Below are 27,105 nucleotides of genomic sequence, written 5' to 3'. Positions count from 1 at the left end.
GTTCTGGGTAGATATAGGCAGGAGGATTTAAGACACGTGTCCGTTGCTGCCGCGCCGCCGGCAGATTGAATCGAACTGGCGTCCTCTGGATTGCAAGTCCAGTGTGTTACCCATTGCGCAGCGGTAACACTCATGGGTTGGTATAAATCGGAGAGAGAGAAAAAAAAAAACCCATTGCATATCCAAGGTTAGCAAAGCAGTGCCACGCGGAAGGGCGTTCCCTGGACATATCAACAGTGGAACAATGCTGCCTGCTATGATTAAGGTCGTGGGGGTTATTGTTTTCTCTACGTCTCTGTGTCCCTCTCTCTCTCTCTCTCCCCCCCTTCTCGCTGGCGAACGCTTTCACCGTTAGCGATGCCGCATGTCCCGACTCGCACGCCACCGATGAAAGCATTTGGCCATCGAGTGACAGAGGCAGAACAAACTGTCACCACTGAACCCCTCCACCTCCTCCTCACCCTTCCACCTCCTCCTCACCCTTCCACCTCCTTCTCACCCTCTTCCTCCACCCCCCCCCCCTCCGCTCCGCGTGCACGGAGCGGTGCGCTTCATTAATGACTCCTCGGATTTAAGAAACTCTCTCTCTCTCTCTCGCTCCCTGTGGATGGAAAGGTGATTCAAGGCTGCACCTGCCTCGCGAGCTTCAGTTATTTGGAGCTGCTGGATCGGAGATCAAGTGGGCAGGTACGGCGCATTCGTTTGCATGCAATTTAACACGGGGCGATCCACTTATAGACACCCCACGGCTATATATTTTTTCTCATATCGTTACTTTTATCTGATCGCCTTACCCTTTTTCTGATTGCCTTATTTTTTTCTGATTGCCTTATTTTTTTCTGATTGCATTACTTTTATCTGATCGCCTTACCCTTTTTCTGATTGCACGATTTTTTTCTGATTGCATTACTTTCTTCTGATTGCATTACTTTTATCTGATCGCCTTACCCTTTTTCTGATTGCACGATTTTTTCTGATCGCATTACTTTCTGCCGGACGTTTCTTTGCCCCGTGCATCGGGATACAGTCGGTGGCGACATTTCTTGAAATGCAACTGCAATAATGCGTCCGCTGCTGTCAATAAGACTTTGACGACATACACAGGGTGATCCATGGTGTAGAGACCCTAACTGGTTTGTACAGCGAACATTTGTTCCCCATCAACAGGCGATTGAATGTTGGGAAAGCGATGGCTCCCGTATCGTACCGGGAGGACGCTGATTTAAAATGTAATGCGGTGCATCGAGATTGGGATGGGGGGAGACGTTGTAGAGGCTTTGAAACAGAAGGGTTAATTTTCTCTGACGACTTCTCCCTGTTATTTTAGCAGGGGTGTCTATAAACAGATCGCTTTGTATAATCGCACGCGTGATAACAATAGGGGGCATGAACTTGCAATGCTTTGGAGGTTAGTATGTAATGCGAACACAACACGTGGACCTACTAACACAACGCGTGGACCTACTAACACAACGCGTGGACTTGCTAACACAATACGTGGACCTACTAACACAACACGTGGACTTGCTAACACAACACGTGGACCTACTAACACAACGCGTGGACCTACTAACACAACGCGTGGACTTGCTAACACAATACGTGGACCTACTAACACAACACGTGGACTTGCTAACACAACACGTGGACCTACTAACACAACACGTGGACCTACTAACACAACGCGTGGACTTGCTAACACAACACGTGGACCTACTAACACAACACGTGGACTTGCTAACACAACACGTGGACTTGCTAACACAACACGTGGACTTGCTAACACAACACGTGGACTTGCTAACACAACGCGTGGACTTGCTAACACAACACGTGGACTTGCTAACACAACGCGTGGACTTGCTAACACAACGCGTGGACTTGCTAACACAACACGTGGACTTGCTAACACAACACGTGGACCTACTAACACAACGCGTGGACTTGCTAACACAACGCGTGGACTTGCTAACACAACACGTGGACTTGCTAACACAACGCGTGGACTTGCTAACACAACACGTGGACCTACTAACACAACGCGTGGACTTGCTAACACAATACGTGGACTTGCTAACACAACACGTGGACCTACCAACACAACACGTGGACTTGCTAACACAACACGTGGACCTACTAACACAACACGTGGACTTGCTAACACAACACGTGGACCTACTAACACAACACGTGGACTTGCTAACACAACACGTGGACTTGCTAACACAACACGTGGACCTACTAACACAACACGTGGACCTACTAACACAACACGTGGACCTAATAACACAACACGTGGACTTGCTAACACAAAGCGTGGACTTGCTAACACAACACGTGGACCTACTAACACAACACGTGGACCTACTAACACAACACGTGGACTTGCTAACACAACACGTGGACTTGCTAACACAACACGTGGACCTACTAACACAACACGTGGACTTGCTAACACAACGCGTAGACTTGCTAACACAACACGTGGACTTGCTAACACAACGCGTGGACTTGCTAACACAACACGTGGACCTACTAACACAACACGTGGACCTACTAACACAATACGTGGACCTACTAACACAACGCGTGGACATGCTTGTGGCGAATGTGCAACACACTCCGCTCTTTGCTAATAAATACTTTCTGAATCCGCGACATGATGGTAAACCCGCATTGCTCCGGATACACAGGCGACCGGCATCGTTGCGGCGATGTCGCGTCCGCTTTGTGACGCGCGATTTGTGAAGCAATTGTAATTTCGGCGCGTGCGTTGAATTTAACATTTTTTGAGTAGATTAATTATTGCAAATAAAACCACGCCCGTGCCTTTGCAGAGCGTTGCGGCAAGCCACTCGGCACATCGGTCGGTATGATGCGTGATCCCCAAACCGTTAACTCACCGGCACGACGAGCGATAACTACTGAACATTACTGCAGTTTTATTACAACGGGATGAACGTAATGTTATTAAAATGGGATGAATGTAATGTTACGAATAATGTAGAGTTTTTTTTTTAAATAAACGCTATTAAGGACAATGATTTAAAATAACAACTCAACGCATTTGTCAATAATACTGCCCTAAAAATCGTTAAAAATAAATGTATAAACGTTTCGAGAAACATCCCTTCTTTATTGCAGACACATCGTTGGAATGTATTCATCTTACAACTCAGCAGCAGCCTCCTGAAAAAGAGTCTTGAGCCTCAGTTAAGGTGTTGGAGGATAACCAGGCGTAATAATGCACAAAATATAATGTGCCTGATTATGAAGAGGGGTTATTGCCGAACACATCACCTGTTACGTGTGTGTGCTCCGTTTAGGGCAGCGCTATGCACATATGTTTTGAGTTATCATTACCTTATTATTAACTTTATGAGTTATCATAAACATCCTACCACTTACTCCTGGCCATATAACTTTCTTAATAATTGCGGTAACCACGTTTAAATCTGACCTTTCATTACAAAGGGATATATTTTCATGATGGATTTCTTTTTTATCAGAATACTTGTCTTTTTTTCTTATTTTAAACACTCACTTATTATTAAGCACACTCATTAAAAAATATATATTTTTCAAAAATTAACTTAACTTGTATAACTAAATCTGCTCTTAGTATTACAGAAATTAAAAATAACGTGTATAAATCGAAAGAATAAACATCCTGACATATAGAGGACCCGTAAAGCTTGGACAATTGTTGGTAGTGTTGGCTCACCACCTACAGTAGCTGCTCCTGCTGCCTTTCCCGCATGTCTGTGATTCCCCACCTGAGCCGTTTCTCTCTCTCTCTCCAAGTATGAGTGAAATAGGCACGGTACATTACAATTACGTCTCATTATTTCAATGTGAACATTTACCTGGGCAATTGTGCCCCGTGATTATATCTTGCTGTTGTTGTGTGACCACAATATACCAGTGTCAACGTTGGTTCCAATGCTTCAACTTGCACCCAGTGGTGGTCCTCTCCGCGGTTTTAATTCCTCGCTCAACATTTTCTGGAACGCTAATCGGCTGGCTGAGAGGAGCGATCATCAGCCTGAGGCGCTGCCACTCGAATACAAGATGCGTAAATGCATCATAATCCTTTATTACCGTACCCTCTGTGGAGCTAGGTCCCCATCAAGGAGTGTATTGACAAAAGGGCTGTACATGTGTTGTGTATATTTGCTGGGTCAACAGTGGTTATCATATACAGACAATGGCTTCTGCCATAGGAATGTGGAATTTCAGAATTATTTCAGGACCAATAATAGGGGTGAGTGCCACTTGATGCTAATTTCAACAGGGAGATTATTTAATTCCTGTGAATGAGTAACCAGCCACTCACACCTCCGATGAGCACGGTTGGCTACGTACGGTGCGAAATAGAAGTTCAACTTACATTTTTTTCAGTGGTATCAGTACCACTCTCTACAAGTAAAAATTAAGTAATCAGAAAGTAAAGGCGTTTCTCTAGCCATTGCTGGCAGGAAGGGCCTCCAATGGCAAAAGGGCCTCTCTAGTCCATCTCGAGAGCATTTTGCCTACTCTTCCACGTTGGCCAGACGTCTTGGAAGAGGTGTGAGTACCCATACTTCACCCCACCACACATGACCTGCTGCCGATAGACTATGGTATACCCATTTACACTGCTGGGTGGGGGAAATTTTAAAATCGAACCGGCAACTTATATGGATTGCAGGTCCAGCGTGCTGCCAACCGTTCTCGTCCTTTTTCGGGCATCCCTCGCGGCCGAGGATGATCGTCTTCCACCAATGCCCTCGTCCGTGGGGTGCGAACACGCCCGATGAGGCCAATCTTGGGGGGGGGGGGGGCGACAGACTCGCGTGTTTCAGAGCGGGGCGCGTGGCCCTGGGGTCGTTGATCCGAATGGCTCACAGGGCTATACAAAAATAAACTGAACTGAAAACTGAACTGAACTGAGTCGTTCTGCCGTGGCGCTGCTGTCCCTGCCTCTCCCGCGTTTGCCTCCTCCTCCCGTCGTCGTCGTGGGATTTGCAAGAGCTGAGATACTTGCAGGAGCGGTGGATTTTTCCTCCTTCTGGGACGACAATTAACACCACGGCGGCGTCGCATCGAAATATATAAACGGCAATCTTGATTTGAAGCTTTCGTGACTGCAGGAATTAATATTCTTTGGTTCTTTCGGTAACGTCACGTAGGTATGAAAATAAAACTAAAATAATATGTCACGACGTTTCGATCGCAACACAAGCGGTCGTCCTCAGGCGTATAAAAAATTATCCAGCAGTGCAACTGCTGGATTATTGCTCTGGTTCAGCAGTGGAACTGCTGGATTATTTTTTTCCGCCTGAGGACGATCGCTTGTGTTGCGATCAAAACGTTGCGCTATATAATTTTTTTGTTTTATTCTTATACCTACGTGACTTTACCGAAAGAACCAAGGAGTATATAAACGGCACTTGTCGTAACCGAACTATTTTGTTTGTTTACAAAGTTAACGAGGCACCCAGTACATTGTACAAATCCACCACGTTGTCACCCTCTCGTCCCCCTGCCGATGAGACCCACAGCTGCCCACACTGCGCAACCACCACGCAGGTGCGGTGGGAGAAGAGAGGGAGATGTGAGCGGCGTTGGCCACGATGACACTGCAACCCGGCCAATGCTCTCCCCTGCCCAGGAGCGACCGCAGAGCCATCGTCAGGCTGCTGTCGACCCTCGCCGTCATCGTCACCATCGTCAGCTGCTGCTGCCCTCTTACGTCCCTCGCTGAACATCCCGGGGGTAAGGCGACATTGTTGTCGACGGGGGTTCAACGCGCGCGTCAATAACGCGGCCCTCTATTTGAAAGCAAACCTCGGAGCGTGTGTGCCGGTGTTGCGGTTAGCTCGCCCCGTCCACAAAACCCGGTGACCCGAGTTCGATTCCCGTTCGCGGTTACCGCCAGTGACGATTATCCGAACCGGTCCTGCACCTCCCCATAGGTCGACTCAGCCTCAAATGAATACCTGGTATGGTGTGTGAACATCGCCACTGGGGAGACAAAGGCGGTCGTGCGTGGTGTTGACCACCAAACCCCCTTGTGTGCCGTGGCGGCCTTCATAGGTGCTCGCTAACAGCACTTAACCCAACAGTCTGTTGAGGCTATACGGGGGATCTTTGTTTTGTGTGCCACGCACGCAGACTTCTGCATCTCTCTCTGAAAATGAGCGAATACTGTACTGTGCGGTAAGTTACAAATAGGTATTATTATTATTATCAATATTATAATGCATGGCCGTAGCCATGGAGTCAACATTGGGGGGGACCAAATCTTCCAGGGGGTCTAGCGGTCTCCCCCCCCCAGAAAAAAATCTAAATTTGAAAACGAATTTCCTGCCTAAAATAGTAAAAAATTCACTAACACATGGGATAGACTTTTCATTTATTTTTTACAATAATGTCTAATAGTGTATTGTATTACATTGCTCTGCTTTGACTTTTTTTTACCATTTCTTGTTTCATTGCATGTAATGGCTGAGATTAGGGATTAATAAAGTACAACCATTAGCACAATCATATAAACAGAAATCTATGCATTGTCATATGAAGACAAGTCCAGATATTGTGGCCAAGGTTTAGCAAATTGTTGTTTTTATAGCATAGCAATTATTATGTTTTTTAATATTGTTTATAGCAATATATTGGGGGGGACATTTTGAACATATTTGAATATTGGGAGGGATGTGTGTCCCCCAATATATATTATAATTACAGCCTTGTTATAATGGAACAAATCAACAATAATGAAGGTCTTTTTTTATTTCTATCAGTCTATGGCAAAATCAACTGGAATGTATCAGATGTCATCAGACTTCGGAAGCTAAGCAGCGTTAAAGCCTGTCTCGTGCTTGGGACAGGTGACCTCCACGCAAGTCAAGGTTTTTGTTGGCAAAGAGAAGGCCGTGCAATTCTATTCCAATTGCGTTATCAATATCGTATAGTGGGATTTATAACTTCATTAAAGTGTTAAACATGCTCATTGTTATTCTTCTAATTAATACATAACACTGCAACTAATTGAATTACTAAATAGTAATCTTGACAGGAATCTCACGCAATGTATTTTAACTTATCACGAAATAAAGCATCGGGATCTACGGATGAAATCTGCCTGACAAATGCAAATTGTTATTATTATTAATTTGGTTTTCCTTGCAACAGTGGCCCTGGGGCCTGATTGGCAAGTTGGTGAAAACCACTTTTCTGGCACTTCACAATGAAAATCAATGACTAAATAATTAATTGTATCATTTTGTTTGTTTCGCTGCCAAATTTCGTAGTTAACATTGCGCCATTGTGGTGAGATGTTTACCACCTCGCCCCGTATACAGTAGGTCGCTGGTTAGATGCCGACCCTGATGCCTGAATATTTGTCTCTCTCCCTGTAGTCGCATGGATTTTTCTCCGGGTCCTCCGGTTTCTCTCTCCACATTCAAAAACGCGAGTTTCGATTATTTGTCTGCTATAAAATGTCCACGTGATGATAAGCCACTTCGTTGAGCTATCAATTGTGGCCAGGTCGCTTCTGAAAAAGAGCTACACAGCTCAGTGGGCCTTACCTGGTTAAGTAAAAATAGTTTAGTTTTAGTTCAAGACTTAAATTAGGGGACGTGTTATATCAAACGGGGTTGGAAAAGCGGTGGTGAAGTGCTTAGCGCACAGCGCGATGAACCCAGCGTCCCGAGTTCAATTCCCAGCCGTGGCTAACGTAACTGGTGGGTGATGTCTAAATCAGTCCTGGCCGCCCCCTCTTCACCAAGCCATTCTGACCAGCGTGGTGAAGAGTGGACAAACAAATCACCATGAGGCCATGACCAACATGCTGTGTGGAGGCTTTCATTCCACAAGAGGTTAACAAAGGGCCAACCAAATATTTGAATTAATGAATATATAATGAATCAACGAGCCACCCCCTGAAACGGAGGACACGTTATTGTTACGTTCAAAGCTCAGTCGGCAATCAAACCAAACCCATCATCATCACCTCTGAGGGACCAATAAAATGAGCACCACTTTCAAATCAAGCCGTTAGTACATTTGGAATCCACGCCGTTGCTTTCGACGAGTAGGCTACGGATTAGTTTCACAGTAGAAGGCAATGTTGCTATGTTTTTTTTTTACCCAGTTCGGTTATTTGCGAGTTCAGTAATTTTCATATTTGGCAGATGTAGACCGTGGCGCTGGCATACATGGCCGACCATTTTTCAATGACACGGGATCTTCAACGTTCGCTGTGAAGCAGGCAATTTATGGTTATTTTAAACTATAAACTATCGCGATGGGGGGAAAAAAAACGCGTGGGGGCTTGTAAACACCGAGAGCGGCCACGTGGGTCAGCTTCAGAGTCGGTGGCCCTGGACAAGGCTGAGAGCAGTGTGCGTTCAATTGGGGTGGTCAAATCGGTCCTGAATCAGAATCTTCATTTATCCTGGAGGAATCCGATGAGCTATGAAGCTCTTTTTCACAGATGTCCAGCAGGTGCAATGCGCGATGGGAGTTGTGTCTTGCATTTGCTGTGTGTTATTAAATCTGTCTCCAGCCTGCATACTTTATCCGGTCGTGAACCTCAATTACCGTTGCCTTTACGTATTTGCGTTGAACTTCTTTCGCAACGTACGTAGCCAACCGTGTTAAATCGGAGGCAAGTGCTCATGAGGATTCCCATAGTGTGGAGGAGGTAAGCCTTCTCTTTACGTGGCCTCCCATGGATGCAACAATGGATACGTTTTTTAAAAATCCCACCACCCCCCCCACCTCCCTTACCCAACTTCTATCCACCCAGCAGTGTCAGCTGGCAGGCAGATCGTGCGTGTTGGGGTAAAGTGTGGGTACTGCCACATCCTTCAATCTGCCTGGCCAACGTTGAAGAGAGGGCCAAGAAAGCACTCTAGAACCAATTCCGCCAAAGCGGCAACAACCACAAACAATGCAGGGTGGCACCTCTGTGCCGACCACATTTGTTGTGTTTCGGGCAGTACGCGTCATACGGTAAACAAATTGGCACACCGAGTCGCTCTCAGCCCGGCCACTGCATCGGTGGCGAGTTGCAATCTGCATTTGTACCTCGGCCGGCCTCCTCTCGGTCAACTGAGCCTTAAATGAGTAAGCCGGTGGTGCGTTGTGTAAGCATCGGTACTCGGGAGGCAAAGTCAGTCTGTCGAGCATCAGGCTGGCAACGCCACCACCCCATGCGCGCCATGACGACCTTAATAGGTGCTCCCTAAACTGCACCTTCACCCACAATCTGTTCGTCTAAATGCGAGGTTTGCGCATGTGACAGACCCTCCGCATAGCCCAGCCAACGGCTTAGATTAAGGGAGTCTAAAATAACAGTTCAAGTTCAAGTTTTTTGCCAAATTATTCCATCGACTGCACTTGACGAAACATTCTGTCTGTCCCCTTTGGCAGCGGGGAAAATGACTTATTTTACATTGCCGCTGAAACAATGACGGTGCCATTCAATTCCCTCCCTACCCCCTCCCACCCAACCCCCCCTAAAGAGGAGCCAAGTACGAAGCCAGGCGCTCTCAAATCGAGACCCAGGAAAGTGGAGTTATCACAATCAAAACATTGTGCCGAGCACTTACACGCGCATAATAGCAAACCCCCCCTGCCCGCCCCTGCCTCTCTGCGCCCATAACTCCAGCGCAGGCAAAGGGGCTTCAGAGTTCACATCCGTCGATATCGTTGAGTGGTTGACTGTCGGGTGACACCCGCGACCGCCGCGGTCACCGTGCGCTCCGCGTGCCGCTTTTCAAACCGGTGACCTCCACGTTTGTTTGGGGGCCACGCGTCTGTCCGCAAGCGCGACGCGGGGAGAACGGAGCTGGCGTGACGGACGCCCTCGCCACGCACGCGACGGATTGCTGCTGTCGGCGCGACCTCGGCTCATGAATCAACAATCTCTCGGTTGGCCTCATATCTTTCTTCTGTTGCGTTTGTTTTCACCTTTTTTTTCTTCCACCTTGATGTCAACAGGTAAAGCCCCAGCTGAGCTAGCTACGTGTTTTTTTTTTTTTACAGAAGCGACCTGGGCACAAATGAAAGCTTCAACGAAGTGGCTTTGTCATGTGGAAATTGAAAGCAACCAAAAGTCGAAACGCGTGATGTTGTCGATTCTAAATGTGGAGGGGAAAAAACCAGAGGACCCGGAGAAAAATCTACGCGATCACGGGGAGAGAGACACCACGAACTCCAAATATACAGACGTCACGACCGGGATCAAACGCACGACCACGTGCATACCAGGGGAGGGAGATAACATTTCGCGCACTATGGCACCCCGTCCCCGTGGTCCGTTCCCCAGTTTGAATGCGTGGTGCAATTTATCGCGTCGCGAAATCTCACAAGAGGGGTGGCGACTGTGCGTTTGGGAACGGGTGCCCAATTAGATGTCTTGTTGCCCAGCTTGTTCTGACAAACCTGTTCAAGCGGATTTCGTTCCAACTCTTAACGCGGTTTGACATTGAAATTAAACGGGGTGGAGTGATGGCACAGTGGTCGGGGCACTCCGCTATGAATCCAGCCACCCAAGTGCGATTCCTGGCCGTGGCAAACGTAAGTGCCAAGTGAGAATCAGAAGCGGTCCTGCTCCAATGCATACATCACAATGGCACAAGCCACTGAGTTGCTTGGGTATTTGTCGTCCCACAGGCGTGTCGAAGAACCCCCAACGTCCGGGCAAGCCTGCCAGGTTCAACTGGTTTAACTGGGCAAGGCACTCGGAGAAGGTAAGCACAAGGACATCACTGCAGGCGACCATGGTCGTGGCTGGAAGGTTTGCAGAGACCAACTCTGAGACTTCATCCCAGCGCGGTGCAGACAGCGTGAAGCACAGGAGATGAGCCGCCACGGGCGAGGTCCTGGGTCGGAGTTCAGCCACTCGTGATTAAACCATTCAATTGTTACTAAACTAGCCACTCGTCACTAAACCAGCCACTCGTCATTAAACCAGCCACTCGTCATTAAACCAGCCACTCGTCATTAAATCAGCCACTCGTGATTAAACCAGCCACTCGTGATTAAACCAGCCACTCGTCATTAAACCAACAACTCGTCATTAAACCAGCCACTCGTCATTAAACCAGCCATCGTCATTAAACCAGCCACTCGTCATTAAACTAGCCACTCGTCATAAAACCAGCCACTCGTCATTAAACCAGCCACTCGTCATGAAACCAGCCACTCGTCACTACACCAGCCACTCATCATTAAACTAGCCACTCGTCATTAAACCAGCCACTCGTCACTACACGAGCCACTCGTCATTAAACCAGCCACTCGTCACTAAACCAGCCACTTGTCACTAAACCAGCCACTCGTCATTAAACCACCCACCCGTGATTAAACCAGCCACTCGTGATTAAACCAGCCACTCGTCATTAAACCAGCCACTCGTCATTAAACCAGCAACTTGTCACTAAATCAGCCACTCGTGGTTAAACCGGCCACGTGTCATTAAACCAGCCACTTGTCATTAAACCAGCCACTTATCATTAAACCAGCCACTGGTCATTAAACCAGCCACTCGTCACTACACTAGCCACTCGTCATTAAAGTAGCCACTCGTCATTAAACCAGCCACTCGTCACTAAACCAGCCAATCGTTATTAAACCAGACACTCGTCATTAAACTAGCCACTCGTCATTAAACCAGACACTCGTTATTAAAGTGGCCACTCGTCATTAAACCAGCCACTCGTCATTAAACTAGCCACTCGTCACTAAACCAGACACTTGTCATTAAACCATCCACTCGTCATTAAACCAGCCACTCGTCACTACACCAGCCACTTATCATTAAACCAGCCACTCGTCATTAAACCAGCAACTTGTCACTAAACCAGCCACTCGTCATTAAACCAGCCACTCGTCATTAAACCAGCAACTTGTCACTAAATCAGCCACTCGTGATTAAACCGGCAACTTGTCATTAAACCAGCCACTCGTCACTACACCAGCCACTCGTCATTAAACCAGACACTCGTTATTAAACTAGCCACTCGTCATTAAACCAGCCACTCGTCATTAAACTAGCCACTCGTCACTAAACCAGCCACTCGTCATTAAACCAGCCACTCGTCATTAAACCAGCCACTCGTGATTAAACCAGCCACTCACCATTAAACCAGCCACTCGTGATTAAACCTGCCACTTGTCATTAAACCAGCCACTCGTCATTAAACCAGCCACTCGTCACTAAACCAGCCACTCGTGATTAAACTAGCCACTCATCATTAAACCAGCCACTCGTCACTAAACCAGCCATTCATCATTAAACCAGCCACTCGTCATTAAACCAGCCACTTGTCATTAAATCAGCTACTCGTGATTAAACTAGCCACTCGTCATTAAACCAGCCACTTGTCATTAAATCTGCCACTCGTGATTAAACTATCCACTCGTCATTAAACCAGCCACTCGTGATTAAACCAGCCACTCGTGATTAAACTAGCCACTCATCATTAAACCAGCCACTCGTCATTAAACCAGCCCCTCGTCATTAAACAAGCCACTCGTGATTAAACCAGCCACTCGTCATTAAACCAGCAACTTGTCACTAAACCAGCCACTCGTCATTAAACCAGCCATTCGTGATTAAACCAGCCACTCGTGATTAAACTAGCCACTCGTCATTAAACCAGCCATTTGTCATTAAACCAGCCACTCGTGATTAAACCAGCCACTCGTGATTAAACCAGCCACTCGTGATTAAACTAGCCACTCGTCATTAAACCAGCCATTTGTCATTAAACCAGCCACTCGTGATTAAACTAGCCACTCGTCATTAAACCAGCCATTTGTCATTAAACCAGCCACTCGTGATTAAACCAGCCACTCGTGATTAAACCAGCCACTCGTCATTAACCAGCCACTCGGCATTAAACCAGCCACTCGTCATTAAACCAGCCACTCGTCACTAAACCAGCCACTCATCATTAAACCAACCACTCGTCATTAAACCAGCCACTCGTCATTAAACCAGCCACTCGTCATTAAACTAGCCACTCGTCACTAAACCAGCCACTCGTCATTAAACCAGCCACTCGTCATTAAACCAGCCACTCGTGATTAAACCAGCCACTCACCATTAAACCAGCCACTCGTGATTAAACCTGCCACTTGTCATTAAACCAGCCACTCGTCATTAAACCAGCCACTCGTCACTAAACCAGCCACTCGTGATTAAACTAGCCACTCATCATTAAACCAGCCACTCGTCACTAAACCAGCCATTCATCATTAAACCAGCCACTCGTCATTAAACCAGCCACTTGTCATTAAATCAGCTACTCGTGATTAAACTAGCCACTCGTCATTAAACCAGCCACTTGTCATTAAATCTGCCACTCGTGATTAAACTAGCCACTCGTCATTAAACCAGCCACTCGTGATTAAACCAGCCACTCGTGATTAAACTAGCCACTCGTCATTAAACCAGCCACTCGTCATTAAACCAGCCCCTCGTCATTAAGCAAGCCACTCGTGATTAAACCAGCCACTCGTCATTAAACCAGCAACTTGTCACTAAACCAGCCACTCGTCATTAAACCAGCCATTCGTCATTAAACCAACAACTTGTCACTAAATCAGCCACTCGTGATTAAACCGGCCTCTTGTCATTAAACCAGCCACTCGTCATTAAACCAGCCACTCGTCATTAAACCAGCCACTCGTGATTAAACCAGCCACTCGTGATTAAACTAGCCACTCGTCATTAAACCAGCCATTTGTCATTAAACCAGCCACTCGTGATTAAACCAGCCACTCGTGATTAAACCAGCCACTCGTCATTAACCAGCCACTTGGCATTAAACCAGCCACTCGTCATTAAACCAGCCACTCGTCACTAAACCAGCCACACATCATTAAACCAACCACTCGTCATTAAACCAGCCACTCGTCATTAAACCAGCCACTCGTCATTAAACCAGCCATTCGTCATTAACCAGCCACTCGTGATTGAACCAGCCACTCGTCATTAAACCAGCCACTTGTCATTAAACCAGCCACTCGTGATTAAACTAGCCACTCGTCATGAAACCAGCCACTCGTCACTAAACCAGCCACTCATCATTAAACCAGCCACTCGTCATTAAACCAGCCACTTGTCATTAAATCAGCCACTCGTGATTAAACTAGCCACTCGTCATTAAACCAGCCACTCGTTATTAAACCAGCCACTCGTGATTAAACTAGCCACTCGTCATTAAACCAGCCATTTGTCATTAAACCAGCCACTCCTGATTAAACCAGCCACTCGTGATTAAACCAGCCACTCGTGATTAAACCAGCCACTCGTGATTAAACCAGCCACTCGTCACTACACCAGCCACTCGTCATTAAACTAGCCACTCATCATTAAACCAGCCACTCGTCAATAAACCAGCCACTCGTCACTACACCAGCCACTCCTCATTAAACTAGCCACTCGTCATTAAACCAGCCACTCGTCACTAAACCAGTCACTCGTCATTAAACCAGCCACTCGTGATTAAACCAGCCACTCGTCATTAAAGTAGCCACTCGTCATTAAACCCGCCACTCGTCACTAAACCAGCCACTCGTCATTAAACCAGCCACTCGTCATTAAACCAGCCACTCGTCATTAAACCAGCAACTCGTCACTAAACCAGCCACTCGTCATTAAACCAGCCACTCGTCATTAAAGTAGCCACTCGTCATTAAACCCGCCACTCGTCACTAAACCAGCCACTCGTCATTAAACCAGCCACTCGTCACTAAACCAGCCACTCGTCACTAAACCAGTCACTCGTCATTAAACCAGCCACTCGTCATTAAACCAGCCACTCGTGATTAAACCAGCCACTCGTCATTAAAGTAGCCACTCGTCATTAAACCCGCCACTCGTCACTAAACCAGCCACTCGTCATTAAACCAGCCACTCGTCATTAAACCAGCCACTCGTCATTAAACCAGCGACTCGTCACTAAACCAGCCACTCGTCATTAAACCAGCCACTCATCATTAAACCAGCCATTCGTTATTAAACCAGCCACTCGTCATTAAATCAGCCACTCGTCAATAAACCAGCCACTCGTCACTACACCAGCCACTCCTCATTAAACTAGCCACTCGTCATTAAACCAGCCACTCGTCACTAAACCAGTCACTCGTCATTAAACCAGCCACTCGTGATTAAACCAGCCACTCGTCATTAAAGTAGCCACTCGTCATTAAACCCGCCACTCGTCACTAAACCAGCCACTCGTCATTAAACCAGCCACTCGTCATTAAACCAGCCACTCGTCATTAAACCAGCAACTCGTCACTAAACCAGCCACTCGTCATTAAAGCAGCCACTCGTCATTAAAGTAGCCACTCGTCATTAAACCCGCCACTCGTCACTAAACCAGCCACTCGTCATTAAACCAGCCACTCGTCACTAAACCAGCCACTCGTCACTAAACCAGTCACTCGTCATTAAACCAGCCACTCGTCATTAAACCAGCCACTCGTGATTAAACCAGCCACTCGTCATTAAAGTAGCCACTCGTCATTAAACCCGCCACTCGTCACTAAACCAGCCACTCGTCATTAAACCAGCCACTCGTCATTAAACCAGCCACTCGTCATTAAACCAGCGACTCGTCACTAAACCAGCCACTCGTCATTAAACCAGCCACTCATCATTAAACCAGCCATTCGTTATTAAACCAGCCACTCGTCATTAAATCAGCCACTCGTGATTAAACCAGCCACTCGTCATTAAACCAGCCACTCGTCATTAAATCAGCCACTCGTCATTAAATCAGCCACTCATCATTAAACCAGCCATTCGTTTTTAAACCAGCCACTCGTCATTAAACCAGCCACTCGTCATTAAAGTAGCCATTCGTGATTAAACCCGCCACTCGTCACTAAACCAGCCACTGGTCATTAAACCAGCCACTCGTCATTAAACCAGCCACTCGTCATTAAACCAGCCACTCGTCATTAAACCAGCCACTCGTCATTAAACCAGCGACTCATCACTAAACCAGCCACTCGTCATTAAACCAGCCACTTGTCATTAAAGTAGCCATTCGTGATTAAACCCGCCACTCGTCACTAAACCAGCCACTCGTCATTAAACCAGCCACTCGTCATTAAACTAGCCACTCGTCATTAAACCAGCGACTCGTCACTAAACCAGCCACTCGTCATTAAACCAGCCACTCATCATTAAACCAGCCATTCGTTATTAAACCAGCCACTCGTCATTAAATCAGCCACTCGTGATTAAACCAGCCACTCATCATTAAACCATCCACTCGTCATTAAATCAGCCACTCGTCATTAAATCAGCCACTCGTCACTAAACTAGCCACTCGTCATTAAACCAGCCACTCGTCATTAAACCAGGCACTCGTCATTAAAGTAGCCATTCGTGATTAAATCAGCCACTCGTCATTAAATCAGCCACTTGTGATTAAACTAGCCACTCATCATTAAACCAGCCACTTGTCATTAAATCAGCCACTCGTCATTTAATCAGCCACTCGTCATTAAACCAGCCACTCGTCATTAAACCAGCCACTCGTCATTAAACCAGCCACTCGTCATTAAACTAGCCACTCGTCATTAAACCAGCCACTCGTCATTAAACCAGCTTCTCAAGTGCAGCGAGTTGATGACCTCAGCCCCGTGACCAATCACTCACAAGTGGATCCACAGACTTACACAGAGACCAATAGACTTGCATAGAGACCCATCGATCGGCAAAGACTGGGGTGTGATTAAACCTGTTCAGTCATTGGTGTTTGCGCTGAGGTCATCCACTCGCTCCGCCTGAGAACCCGGTTTCATCAAGAGGCCAGGGGGTGAAAATCCAAATCAATTCGAACCCAGGATCTCAGCAGGGCTGGCCTAGGGGCTATGACCTGTGAGTTACCCGTTCACCTCCCTCCCACCCCACAGTTTCATGTGTCCCTTGGCTCTTCAGATGTTTATTTCAAACCTCGTCAAAGCATCGTCACGTCTAACGCTGCGAGGAACACTGCCTGCTTGTGTTAGCGCCCGGGCGGTGTTTTGATTGGGAAGAGCCTGATATCGCTGTAATAGCACGCGGCGATAATGTGCCACTTGCATGCAACGTGGATTCCTGTTTTCCCCGTACAGCACTCCATCAGTGTCGCGTGGTAACAAGGAGGAGACGGGGGAGGGGGGGGGGGTAGTTGGTGTACATGCAGTATTCCTGCCAAACGTTTGTTGTCCTTTACCCCCTCCCCCCCCGGCACGTATGGTGCGAAAGAAGTTCCGCATACAGTACACGCAGCGTGGCTTCGTTCCAAGTGCGCCCAGTTCTTGAAAATGTGTAAGGTTATTTACAAAAAAAGTCAAACGTATTTTCATGCTCATGTTATTGCATTAATAATAATAACTTATCTATGCAGTATATATAATATATAATGTGCTTGTTGTCACGTGACACCATTACGTGTCAAGGCAGAACACAACGGAGGGTGGGGTCCACCTGTAATAGGTGATGAAAATGAGAGATACCTGCAACAAGCAAGGTGTCATTCACCATTAGTGCGGCCGGCTTCCTATAAATAGGGACTCCCCCCCCCCCTCCCCACACACACACACCAGAATATAGCGGAGGGTGAATGGAGGAAGACCTTAGCTCGCAAGCGCCAGCCAGGAGGGAACAGGAGCAGTTACAGAAAATCTCCAAGTGTCCCAGCTTGGACACCCGATGGGGGTAGCAGGGATGGGCAGAGGAGCGCAGGGAGGCTGCCTCTGATGGCTGCCCCTGTTGTGGAGAGGAGCCAGCAGGCCTCCAGCTCTCTTCCTCCTCGGATCACGGTGGCAGGCCGGGGTTGGCCCACGGCGAACGACATTGAGCGTCGCCTCCAAGTCGGCTTTCTTCTGAATGTAGCCCAAACGTGGGGTGGTGAACGCCGGTAAGGCTAAATGTGCCTTAAGGGGGGGGGGGGGGTGTTCGGGAGTCCGGCAAAAACAACCCCCTACCTCCTCATTGGTGCCGGACGGCAACACAGTGGTGGGCAGTGCCGTGGGTTTGGGGGTGGGGGACCAATTTAGATTGGCCTTTCCCCTGATGGCGTTTGTAACCACCTCACTGGCCAAATGGGGGCTGGTAACCTCTCCACTTTCAATTTATTACCACCAAACCACGTTTGAAAATTTTAATTAAGCTTGTGCCGGAGGGACAAGCGTCTATGACGTCTCCTGGCCAAACCCCATTTGGCGGAGCCAGGAGACTGAATTCTTACCCTCGGGGCTCCTCCTGAAACAACAAAAAACCACTGTGGATGGCCACGTGGAATGTTCGAACGCTCACTACGGAGGAGAGGCTGCCACTCTTCTGTAGGGAGCTGGACCGGTACCACTTGCATCTCTGTGGTATTCAGGAGGTCTGGTGGACTGGTTCTGGCTCCTGCCACCATGAGGGGTGGACAGTCCTCTATTAGGGGCAGGAGACTGCCAAACAACAGGGAGTGGCTCTTCTTCTAAGAAAAGAATGAAGGGGGCGTGGGAGCGTGGCGGTGAGGTGTGGGAAGCGGTAAGCCCCAGGCTACTTTGGGCTTGCCTTCCCATCAACCGGAGGCGAGGAGTGGTGGCCGTGGTTACATATGCCCCCACCGAAGATGAACATCCGTGGAGGGATGCAGGCAAGGCCGATGAGTCAGATACCTTCTATGACCTCCTGTCACAGGTGCTAGCTAAAGTGACCCCTCGGGATAGAGTCATCTTGTTGGGCGACTTCAATGCCCGAGTTGGTCATGATGCTGGCACCTGGTCTAGAGTGATTGGAAGGCATGGGCCAGATCAGCTCAATAACAACGATAGGAGGCTGCTAGATTTTTGTGCAGCCCATGGGCTTGTGATTACCAACATGCTTTTCCGGCATCGGCGCATCCACACAACATCATGGATGCATGCCTTGTCCAAGCAAGAACATCTGCTGCACTACATAGTGATGGAACAGCGGATGCAGGCCCATGTCCTTGACACCAGGACCTACCGTGGAGCTGATCTGCCCTCTGACCATCGACTTGTCATCTGTAAGATGCGCCTGCCATTCTTCCACTCTGGTGGTGGGTGTATACCCAGGACCCCATTCAAACCCAAAGTGGCCTGGTCTCATCAAGGGATGGCTCCCTATTGACCAACCAAGTTACGTATGCCGATGATCTGGTAATTGCTGCTCACTCAGAGGAGGGAGTTGGAGGTGCTGCTGCTGAACCTGGAGCTTGCCGCTAAGAGGTGGGGCCTTACCATCAGCCCCACCAAAACTAAGCACCTGCCTGGGTATTTTATACCATCGGACACTAAACCCCCACAATTCCCAATTGGTGATGGGGCCGTTGTGGAGAGAGTGGAGAGTTTCCCATACCTGGGCAGTGTTCTCATGACTGGCTCTGGTTTGACAGCATAGGTCTCACTCCGAATCAGTCGAGCGGCATTATCTTTTCATCGGCTGTGTAACGCTGTGTGTAAGCTACCTGGTCTGTCGCCCCGCACAAAGCTTCAGGTCTTCTTGGCCACGGTAATTTCCTTCCTTCTCTATGCTTGCGAAACGTGGACCCCCCAAATTGCACATCTTCCCCAGTTAGAAACATTAGGGTGGCCTGCCAGCGATCCATCCTGGGTTTAACCAGGCTGGATTGTGTGAGGAGCTCACAAATCCTTGAAAGATCTGGACAAAGTTCCTTCGGTGAGCTCCTCCGGCAGGCAAGGCTGCGTTGCCCAGCCACCGCATGCCTAAACAGCTTTTGTTCGGTCGGATAGAGGGGGCTGAACGGGCGCGGCACGGGCTGGAGAAGAGATGGAGTGATGTGGTACAGGAGGACGTGGAGCTGAGTGGACTTGCCAATGACTGGTACCAGCGGTGTCAAGATCGGCCTCTGTGGAGGAGGCTCGTGAAGGACGCTATTGGGCAGTTGGAGGCGGTCGCCCTCCAACAACAACTGAGGGTGGAGGAGAGCAGAGCGCCGGGTGGCTAAAGCACAGCAAGTTGGCATAGTAGGGGGCAGTCATCTCAGTCAGTCGACCCGTGGCACCTGGGTCAGCAGGCGTTCGACACTTCACGTGGCCTCTACATGCACATAGCCTGGCACAAGCGTCGTGGTGACGTCACCGCCACAGTGGCGAATGGCGGTTGTTGTGTTCGGGAACGCGTAGCCTCAGGTGTGAGTGTGTGGGGGTAAAAGGGGTCGTCCTGGGGTATAGTGTAAGCACACCGTGTTGTACAGATATACGCCATGGTGTGAAAGCAGGCAGGGGGGAGCGTACCTAACAATTTAAGATGAACCAACCGTCCTAAATCACCTCCGTTTTGATATCCGTTACTCTCTCATTAGACTCGACCCACACTTTACTTGAGCGTGACTTGGCTGACCAACAAAGGTGGATCTTGAAGTAGGCTAGAACCAAAAGCGCCACACTTGTACAGAGCCTTTTGTCAATCCACTGCTGGATGAAGGATTTCACCTGCCAGGTGGGATTTGACCGACGATTAACTGACCGTCCTTCACCATGCTGGGTCAGCGTATGTTGGTGAAGGCGGGGAGCATAGATGTAGGCGCATACAAGTACAGTACAACAATTTCCTTTGCTGCACTGTCCTATGCTGTCCACCATGTATCCCATTACATTGAAAGGCTCAGCGTCTGAGATCTGATCAAATGTGGTGCATTCCTGGTGGTTTGGTCATAGGTTTTAAACATATATTTAATAATGATGTTTTTAAATTTATAATACAGATTTTTTTTCTTGGGGGGGGGTTAGATCGTGTAAATATAAATGTGTCATATTCTTAGTTCTTTCGGTAAAGTCACGTTGAAGGGAAACAACAAAATAATAAAATATATATAAAACAATAAAAATTCTCACGACGTTTCGACCATAACACAAACGGTCGTCTTCAGGTGTGTCGGTTTGCATAAATTTATTTATTTTTAAACGGTGTATTTATTTATTTATAAAAACGTTAGCGTCACGCGCAGCGATTTGGCGCTAACGTTTTTTTTATAAGTAAATAATTAAATACACCGTTTAAAAATAAATAAATGTATGCAAACCGACACACCTGAAGACGACCGTTTGTGTTATGGTCGAAACGTCGTGAGAATTTTTATTGTTTTATATATATTATTATTTTGTTGTTTCCCTTCAACGTGACTTTACCAAAAGAACTAAGAATATGAATTACTGCAGTCACGAAAGCTTTAAATCAAAATATAAATGTCGTTAAACCCGCCACCACCCGACACAGCCACGTAAACAAAACGTGCCATTTCGTTACTAGTACAGCACACCGGTGTGTTGGAGTACTGATTGTAAACTAATTGGCACGTTTTGTCTACGTGACAAACCTTACTAATTGGCTGTGTCGGGTGGTGGCGGGTTTAACGACACATTTACGCGATCTGACCCAAAAAAAACCTACTATGAATAAAGAGGCTCCGAGTAGTTCGTGTCGTTTCAATAGTGTTCTATATTTACCCAGCAAAGTCTCACCGAGTATCCAAGACTCTTTTGTCAGAAACGTCTCGCATTGGGATATTTGGTTAATTCCATGAACGAGTGTTTGGTCTGTGCAAGGAAGCTGAAGTGTCCGCTCGGCACGCGCATGGAAGGGGAAATCGCTCGAAGCTTCGCACAGATGGATTCAATACTTCAGTATACCGCCATCTCCTGGCCACCTCGTAGCACTCACTGGCAGTCTCCCAACTCAACATTAAGTAGACTCAAAGCTGATTAGCTGCGGAGATCTGACGAGATTCGGGGGCATTCAATGATGATTTAATCGTCGGCATAATTATATTCAAATTTAAAGGAAATTCCACAGTCCCATGGCAGGGAGCTGTCTCTCGAGAGGGAATCAATGCTGGCTGTGACCGCAGTTGTAGTTGCTGAGGGTTGGTGCTCTCATTGAGACGCTGGCTAGGATACAATCCTGACAGCACAACTCCGAACACTCGTTACATCTCACCGATTGTTGTTAGTGCCTGTGTGTAGTAGGGTTAGCGAGATTTGGCGATACTATGGAATATCGTACAAGGTTAATCCACGATCATTGAATCGTCCGATTTTTAAAAATATCACACTAATTATTGTTGCTGATATTTATTGTTACTTCCATGTTTAATGTCTCCATTAAATATGTATCAAATAATAATGTTCAGGGTAATAATTGAAGTATATATTTTTAAAATGCTATTACTCATTATATTCGTGTAGTGTAAAATGCTCTCCAGATAAATTGGTCTTCATTATCTGATTAAATTATAGAGTTGCATTGATTAGGAAGACTCGTGGCAGGGTTACGCTGAGTGAATTGCAGTTGGGAAACTATTGCAGTGACCCTTTATTAACATTCGTGAGTAGTCTCTTTATTGGCCCTGTAAGTACGGTTCACGCGAAATACTTAAAACACAAATGCGAAATACAATCGCAGATTCGTGAGAAACGGATTTCGCGATGACCTTCGTATCGGGAATGTTTACATCGTATTTTATTTTATAATCTCGTTTATATACTTTTAACTTTTAAAATACTTTTTACCGTTCCGTGTATCTCAAATGTGAATTATGTAATGTTACGGTAATATGTGAAGCCCTCTGACGATTCCATGGTGGTGAGGGACACTGTTAAATAATAAAGTTTGATTGAAGAAAGTTGATTTCGCGGCAACCCTGCCGTGCAGTGAAGGCGCGGAAGGAATTCACGGTGTCCTCTTCATGGTTAAATTCACTCTTCACGTTCACTCTTCACGTTCGCTCTGCATGTTCACTTCACATTCACTCTTTAAATTCACTATTTATATTCACTCTTTAAATCCATTCTTTAAATCCACTCTTTAAATCCACTCTTTTAATCCACTCTTCACATTCACTCTTCCCAATGCTATCTTACTACCTCGCTTTTATTTGCCTCCTGATTTAACAATATGTACATATTGTGTCCCACGCCAAATAATGATCTTTTGTTTAGTGAAGTAATTGAACCGTGATTTTTGCTCCGCTCAGATTTATCTTGGGCCAAACTTTGCAGCCTACTCTAAGATCTTCGGTCGTTTACCGTGGTTATAATTAACGGGCATTTTTGTTGTTTTTACGTCATTAACAAATAGTATACGAGTGTATTTTTAATGATGTATTTTATTTTTCCTACAGGGAAATAAGGAAAATCAGGAAGGTGTCGAGACGTGGACAGGTAAGAAGCTGGATCAGAAGATATTCATATCTATTACACAATTCCCCATGCCTCCGATTAGCAAGCTTGGCGACGTACGGCGCGAAAGAAGTTCAATACACATACACGCATACGATATTTCACTTGGACAGAAGGCAGCTGTTAAACACACGGTGCAGGTACGGTCTGTTTGTCGGTCCACTGCTGGATGAGGGCCTTCCCACGCCGTGGGGGTTATTTGACCGCACGTCATCACCACGCCTGTCGATGCGGGTTGGCGAAGGATGGGGGGGGGGGGGCGTAGACGTTTGAGTGTAGTAGAGTACAACAATGCGATTTTGCTCCATTGCCCTCTGCTGCCCACAATGGAGCACAGCCCCACGGCCGCCTCCAGCAGAACCTGTGACGTGCCTGGTGACAGCCCATCCAAACACCATCCAGGCTCGAAGTCTGCTTAGCTTGCAATATCTGATGAGTTGGGGCGCGTCTGTTGAGTAATTCATACAACAAAAAGGCAGCTAAGAAATATAGCAATGCAATAATAATAATATTAAGATGTGTCATAAAATGTCTACATTAAGAATGAGTGTTACAGCGGTTAATATGTAGCCCTATGAGCCCGCGAACCTGAGTTTAACCCCAGCCACGGCTAACATCAATGGCGAGTGATATCTGGACCAGTCCTGGGCACTGACCAGCGTGGTGAAGTATGGTCAAACAACCCTTACGGCCAACACGGAGTGACAAGACCTTCACCCAGCAGTGAACTGACAAATTAACTTTGGGTATTTTTAATTGTAATTGCCGTACCGTATATTATTTGACTTCACCACCTGTCCACAATTAGCGTGCGAATATTCAGTTATGTGTTTGTTTGTTTGTTTTTAAACACTCAAATATATATTTTGCAATCGTGCTATCGCTGTCGTGCATTGAGATTTTTCGCAGCTAGGCAGTGCACCACCCTGAGTCAGACAGCGGTGTCCGAACATGTCACCCCACCTGCCTGTCCTGTCAGCCCCTTGTCAGTGCCCAATCTTATTATAAACCAGCTCAGACCTCATTGGTCACCCCGTGCCCTTATACGTCTCAACGTTCATCCGACAAAGTCCCAGTACAAGGAGAGAAACACAAACAAATAGGACAAACACACGTTTTTTTTTGCCCGTATTGAAACGGCTGTACGCCGGATGGACCTGAAAACTCAATTCCCCTGCACAAGAATGTGGGATAAGCCGCATGGGTTGACGGCTGTGTGTTACGGACTTGTGAAGTCATTGAAATCACGTTGCAAATGTTTGGAGGTGGGGGGAGGGGCGATGCTGCTGTTGGCAGTGATGAACAAACACCAGCATCATCAACAACAACAACAACAAAATCCCCCAAAATATTTCCACCAATAACTTTGAAGGCCTCTTGTTGAACCCATGCGTGGCACAATCCCTGTCGAGGCTCTCTGCAAGAGCAGAGTGCGCGGGGATTGCCGCCGTGGTGTGGCAAAGCACGCAGGCCCGAGATGGTTGGGGCTGCTGGTCAATATCACCTCCTCCTGCTAATGTCGCTCGGCAGGTTTTGCCAAGGAGCGCCACGAGGCTGTGCAAGGCGGCAGGCAGAGGACGCATCAGGTACCGGCAGCAGAACCATCCCCCCCCCACCACCACCACCATCCACCACCACCCACCATCTCCCACTCCCCACCACCACCACCCCCCGAACCACCACCCCCCGAACCACCACCCCCCGAACCACCACCCCCCGAACCACCACCCCCACCACCATCCCCCACCACCATGCCCCACCCCCCACCACCACCCCCCACTACCACCCCCCACCACCACCCCCCACCACCACCCACCCCCCACCACCAACCCCACACCACCATCCCCAGGGGGTGACCAAGAAGGTCTGAATTGGTCTGTAACAAGGTAGGCACTGATAAGGGGTTGACAGGTATGTATAATTGCAAGCTGTGTCGTGATCTGCATGCAGACTGCTGTTGCTGCTGCTCCTCGGGCGATACAGCAAGTGTGGGCTAATCTCCATCTGTTCCATCTGTGTGGGATAGAGTGTTGCCCTCTCGCATGAGACAGTGGGTTTTCTCCGTGTGTTCTGGTTTCCGCAGCCCACAATTAACACCACTGTGCCCACAATTAACACGCTGCCAAGAATTAACACGATGCCCACAATTAACACGCTGCCCACAATTAACACGGTGACCACAATTAACACGCTGCCCACAATTAACACGGTGACCACAATTAACACGCTGCCCACAATTAACACAGTGACCACAATTAATACGCTGCCCACAATTAACACGGTGACCACAATTAACACCACTGTGCCCACAATTAACACAGTGACCACAACACGGTGACCACAATTAACACCACTGTTCCCACAATTAACACAGTGACCACAATTAACACGGTGACCACAATTAACACCACTGTGCCCACAATTAACACGCTGCCCACAATTAACACGCTGCCCACAATTAACACCACTGTGCCCACAATTAACACCACTGTGCCCACAATTAACACCACTGTGTCCACAATTAATACCACTGTGCCCACAATTAACACGCTGCCACAATTAACACCACGGTGCCCACAATTAACACCACTGTGCCCACAATTAACACCACTGTGCCCACAATTAACACGCTGCCCACAATTAACACCACTGTGCCCACAATTAACACCACTGTGCCCACAATTAACATGCTGCCCACAATTAACACCACTGTGCCCACAATTAACACCACTGTGCCCACAATTAACATGCTGCCCACAATTAACACCACTGTGCCCACAATTAACACGGTGACCACAATTAACACGCTGCCCACAATTAACACCACTGTGCCCACAATTAACACCACTGTGCCCACAATTAACACCACTGTGCCCACAATTAACACGGTTGCGTGACCGACTGCAGGTGACGAGCGGATTCCCGAGGAGCATCAGCAGCACGCGGTCACTCAACTCCGACCGGGGCTCGGTTGGTCACTCTCGGTGAGGGCGCGTTGCGATCCCTCGTCCCCCTGCGCGATGCGTCGGGGGCCAAACAGCGGTGCGCGTGAACCCAATTGGTCACGATTCGTTGTTACAAAAACAATTTCACCTGGAATAATGACGACCTCGTGCGCAAGAGGTGCGGGGGAGGTGTCCAGGGTATCAAGCGACGCGTACGCGGCAAAGGCATCGTGGACTCGTAGTGGGCTCGTAAAGAAAACATTTGAACATCCGCAGCCTATACAGTAATACAGTATACATGAATACAGTGTACATTCCGATTTAAAGCTTTCGTGACTGCAGGGATTCATCTTCTTGGTTCTTTCGGTAAAGTCACGTAGAAGGGAAATAATAAAATAATAAAATAACATAAAATTCTCACGACGTTTTGGCCACAACACAAGTAGCCTTCCTCAGGTGAAGAGACAGAACTGTCGGGAAGACAACGCTCCGATGAACACTGCCAAGCTTGGCAGCGTATTTTAAGCTGGGTGGGATGAGCAGAGCGCCTTGACAAAGGAGTTTACATATCAACAGAAGAATTTAGCATTGAAGTAGCTATGTTAATGTGATAGATTTGCAGGATGTTAAAGTCAGAAAATAGCATGTAACTGGGAGATTAGCATGATGTTAGTGTGAGGGATTAGCATGTAACTGGTCACGGAAGTAGCTATGTTAAAGTCAGAGTTTACATATCAACAGAGGCATTTAGTATATTGACGCTAAATAACTGCAACTACCCAACTATCATACAATAAACCGATGTGAAAAAAACTAAATATAAACTACATCAATATAATCAATGTACTCAATATATTCTCCAATAAGCTGAGCTATTAACAAAGTAACTGGGTATACACTACAATAAATAATGAATACCATATAGTAAACTGATTAAAAA

At 47.3% G+C, this 27,105-nt stretch overlaps 1 protein-coding gene across 2 annotated transcripts in view; it reads left to right on the top strand.

The window, feature by feature from the left end:
• Nucleotides 1-2,512: 2,512 nt before the first annotated feature.
• The window catches only part of LOC116950674 (uncharacterized), a 49,292-nt gene continuing 24,699 nt past the window's right edge, over nt 2,513-27,105 (top strand). Inside the window, exons 1-5 of one of the 2 annotated variants that reach the window (XM_076073056.1) lie at nt 2,513-5,757; nt 10,669-10,745; nt 23,163-23,202; nt 24,751-24,806; nt 26,128-26,204. In XM_076073056.1, coding sequence (XP_075929171.1) covers nt 5,616-5,757; nt 10,669-10,745; nt 23,163-23,202; nt 24,751-24,806; nt 26,128-26,204 — 392 coding nt within the window. In that variant the 5' untranslated portion in view covers nt 2,513-5,615. The remainder of the gene's footprint in view (nt 5,758-10,668; nt 10,746-23,162; nt 23,203-24,750; nt 24,807-26,127; nt 26,205-27,105) is intronic. The other variant, XM_076073055.1, reaches the window with a different exon arrangement.

The sequence above is a fragment of the Petromyzon marinus genome, chromosome 40 (assembly GCF_048934315.1).
Source record: "Petromyzon marinus isolate PM22_M1 ecotype Great Lakes invasive population chromosome 40, UKy_Petmar_22M1.pri1.0, whole genome shotgun sequence".
In the NCBI taxonomy this organism is placed as follows: Eukaryota; Metazoa; Chordata; class Hyperoartia; order Petromyzontiformes; family Petromyzontidae; genus Petromyzon; species Petromyzon marinus.
The sequence above is the reverse complement of the archived record's forward strand: the minus strand, read 5'-3'. Positions and strand labels throughout refer to the sequence as shown.